Here is a 4,075-nt window from a genome sequence, read left to right as displayed (position 1 = left end):
GACCTCTCTAGACCTCCCCTCTTCCTGTGGGGGGAAGAATAACGCAGGGGAGGGGGCGGCCACCAGCACCAGCACCAGCACCAGCACCAGCACCAGCACCAGCACCAGCACCAGCACCAGGCCGAGGCGCCGCCGCAGCCCCTCGCAACCTCCTCACCCCCCGCCCGGCGCTTCCGCCCTCACCCATGATGGCCGCGCGGCACTCGCTGCCCACGTGACCCCGCCGGCACCGCCTACCGAGGTAAAGGTGTGGCGGTTACCCCGGCAACTGCTCCGGCGTCTTCCGCCTCCTCTCCCGCCTACGGCGAGCGACGAGCAGCAGAAGAGGCCGGCGCCGGGGGGAGGCGAAGCGCGCCCCTGCCCCGCCATGGAGAGTCGCGGGCTGGTGAGGGCGGCTGGCGGCCCCGGGCCCGGAGACCTCTTCCCCCGCGCACACCCAGCCCCGGGGGTCAGCCCCGCGGCCTCTGTGGCTGCACTAACCTCTGCTGACCCCGAGCGCCCCATCCCGGCCTCCTGCGACCCCTGACCCCTGACCCCCACGGCCTACTGCCCCCCCCAAATGAAGCGTCCTGCCCCCCTGCATCCCCTACCCCCAGGCCCAAGCACAACACCCCCCTTCCCAATTACAGGAATGGGTGCGGGTCCTGTCCCCCCTCTGGCCTCCCCCAGCACCCTGCTTCAGGCAACACAGCTGTAACCGGGAACCCCCAAACCAGCGAGCAGCCGTCATGGCTTCCACCTCCTCTGCCCCAGGCAGTTTTGGGATGAGGGGGAGAAAAGGGTGAACTCACTCACAGGACTAGGAATGGGAGTGTGGGGCATGGATACAGCATAGTCCACAGCCAGCTGCTCAAGGGGGAGATGAGTGAAGCCCACCTGTATTTCAGCTGCTTGCTACCAGGGAGCAAGACCAGGGCTGTGCCAAGCAGGAAGACAAGCCAGGAGCTGAAGACAACCACAGCACGGGCAAGGCAGTGCCCTTAACCAACAGGGCGCAGGCCCACAGCGCTTGGGCAGGGTGCTGATAAGAGGGCTCACCAACAGTCCCAGACAAGGCAAAGTAATGAGTCAGGTCTGGGATCCATCTAAGGTACTTCTATCCAGAGACAAAACTATCTACAATATACACTTAGAGTCCCCCTAGGAAAACCAGTCAGTAAATAAGGATCAGGCACAGGTACACCTACTGCATAGCTCAGAACAGGTCTGAAGGCTTGGGCCTGAGCTTAAATGGAGTTCCTGGGCTCATGGGCAGAAGGTGTGGGTGGGACCAGTCAGAGAAATTAAAGCCTTTTAGTGCATGCTTTAAGAGGGGCTGCAACATATTTGCAGAAGGATGCAGTAATGTGCTGTATCTGGTCTGCAGGGCTACGTGTTTAAAATATTATTTGTTCTTTATTCGCTAAATATTTTAGCAAGAGCCCAGTGGTCATTCAGAATCTGAAGTGGAGGAATCTAGCATACCACTGGCTGCTGAACCATCTGAGGACCAGACACCTACAGTTGAATCCCCACCATCACTGGATGACTTACCTGGGATAGAAACACCAGCATCTGCAGACCAGCCATCTGTAGTGGAATTGCCAGTGTCTGCAGACCAACTGGTTGTTGAGAAATCAGCAGGTTCTGAGGACCAGTTACCTGTCGTTGAATTTCCCGCGTCCAGGGAAAACTCACATGAGATTGGATCACCTGTGGGTAAACTGCCAGGTTTCAAAGCCAAGTTGTACATGTCTGACTTCACACAGGCTGGCGGTAAAACACCTGAGGCTGGGTCATCGGCAACTGTAGTAAAGCCAACAGAGACTAAATGTGAAATATTGGAGCAGCCAATGGTGTATGAAGACCCCTTTGAAGTCTCCATTAAGTACATGGAGAAACATAATGTTCTGCAGATATTTCAGGTGAAATATCTCTTTCCTTTCTCCCTCCAGAGGCTTGCTTGAGAAGCTGGGCCTAAAGTTAGCTTGGACCAAATTATCCCTTCCCCGGATCCCTCCCTGTCCTGTGCTTTCTTAAGCATGAACTTAAGAAAAGCAGTAGAAAAGGACCCTTGATCATCTTTGGGGATTGAAAGAGATGCTTGCTTTTTAAAATGCAGCTAGTGTTGGAGCAGAAAGTGCAGCCACCCGTCTACCCAAGGATCAATACTTCTCTCCTTTTGTCTGTCTCTGTCTCAGGAGATCACAGAAAAACTGGTGTACCAGAAGCCCGATGATCCCTTGCAGTTCATGTTGCTGCAGGTATGGTGTCTTGCTGGGGCTCAGCGGGGACTGTCTGTCCATGACTATTTCACTCACTGTGTGTCTGCTGACTTGGAAGGAAGAGAAGCACGGGGCAGGAGCAGAGTGCCCGGGGTGCAAGGGACCACATGTGCTCTAAAAGGAGAGGGAGGAGAGGTATGGGAGGGTGGGTGTGTGGAAGAGCCGGGTGGGGCGGAAGAATGGGGTGAGTGTGCCCTGGAGGACTGTTATCTGAGAGGTGAGGGAAGCATAGGGACAGAGATAGGGCCCCTCTGTGTCCCTGTGACCCTTCTCCAGCTCCCTCTATCCGACACTGGGAGAGAAGACTTTTCCTGCCCACACACCCCTATTCAGGAGAGCAATCTCTGCTGATCCTGCAGGGTTTTAAAACACAGGAAATTCAAAGTTAGTGTGATAGTTTGGGAGTGAGTTAGAAGAAGTGTGGGGAGCTCCTTGGGGAAAGGAGGAGGTTAGAGGAAAGAGAGCAGTCAGAGAAAGAGAGGGGGTCCTTTCCTTCATTGCCCTCTAGTCTAGTCAGTCACCTTTGTGATTTGCTGCTGGGTTCATGCCATACTGAATGTAGAACCTGCAGAGGAATGGCGAGGTCAGTTCTGGGAACCAGTGGTAAGGAAATAGGCTCCCAAATGACCCTTTTCCTTTTGCCCAGGTGCAGTCTATGATAAATGCCAGGCAGGCAGAAACGGAGGGAGTAGTGGAGAATGAAGATGCGGAGGTGTTTCTGGAAGAGGTCCTGTGCACTCCTTTTGGCGCCTACTAACCTTGCTGTTGTGGTATTGCGTGAGGCCTTCACAGCACCATGCTTTTGTAGTCATTGGCAGTAACTTGGAACAGGTCTGCTTGTACCTCTGTTTCCTGATTTTTCTGTTCTGTATGCTTGTGCTTCCCCTTGGGTTTAAATCCTGCAACCAAGTATTGGTTAGGATGCACAAACTCAAATCTTAAAGTGTGCATGGACCTGCATGCACACATGACACATCTTGAAGAGGCAGGTCTGCTGAACTCCTATGCTGTCTGTACATACAAATGCATAAATCCCACATTTAGGCCACCCCTAGACTCCGCTTTTCTGTGCAGAGAAACCTCACAGCTCAGACAATGCAAGTACAAAAGCAAGTAGAATTAAAAAGCAGGCCTGGACGACCCACAGTCCTCTCTTTTTTCATGCTGCATTGGTGGCTTACTGTCTGCAGCTATGCAGCAGCGCCAATGCCCATCTAATACTTTGAGAGGCTGGGTCTGTTGCTTTCCTGCTGCCCCCAGAGCTCCTGTGATGCAAGAAGCGTTCTCTCTGCCTCTTCCGCACACTGGGTGCAGCTGTCTCACCCTTAACCATCCCTGCTGGGTTCCTATCACTCTGCTTTTTGGGGTTGCCGTGCTTGTATCGTTGCAGGTACAGTGTATGTTTTGATAAACAGAACAATAAAGCAATGGTTGCATGGATCCTCTGTGGCTTCAGAAGACATTGTCCCTCAGGAATGTGGGAGGTGAATAAAACTAAACAAATAAAAAACAAGCACTGGTAGCCCAGGAATTTCAGAGTCAAGGTACACTTTACAAACATGTAATTTGAACTGCTTTTGATTCTCAAAATACTTACAATCCTCATTTTCATACTATCCAAGTGTCTGTTTCCACCCTGTAAAGAAAGTTTGTCTTTCTTTTTCTTGTCTTTTGCCTGAAGATAATTGAAAATGTGCAACAGACCATACTGTTATTTTGGCTTCATTTCATGTGTATGTGCAGTAGGTGCCAGAAAGTTTTTTGTCACTACAGACTTTTCTCTTTTTTAGGCAAGTGCTCTAATTTCATGA

General features: G+C 52.2%; 1 protein-coding gene across 1 annotated transcript; it reads left to right on the top strand.

Annotated features, from left to right (window-relative positions):
• The first annotated feature begins 324 nt into the window (after positions 1-324).
• TEX55 (testis expressed 55) lies at positions 325-3,804 on the top strand. Its single transcript, XM_076348893.1, has 4 exons — positions 325-385; positions 1,416-1,904; positions 2,181-2,243; positions 2,911-3,804. Exons 1-4 carry the CDS (start codon positions 368-370, stop codon positions 3,019-3,021), a joined length of 681 nt encoding a protein of 226 aa, XP_076205008.1. The 5' UTR covers positions 325-367; the 3' UTR covers positions 3,022-3,804.
• Positions 3,805-4,075: the final 271 nt, after the last annotated feature.

This window comes from Aptenodytes patagonicus, chromosome 1, assembly GCF_965638725.1.
Source record: "Aptenodytes patagonicus chromosome 1, bAptPat1.pri.cur, whole genome shotgun sequence".
Taxonomy (NCBI): domain Eukaryota; kingdom Metazoa; phylum Chordata; class Aves; order Sphenisciformes; family Spheniscidae; genus Aptenodytes; species Aptenodytes patagonicus.
The sequence above is the reverse complement of the archived record's forward strand: the minus strand, read 5'-3'. Positions and strand labels throughout refer to the sequence as shown.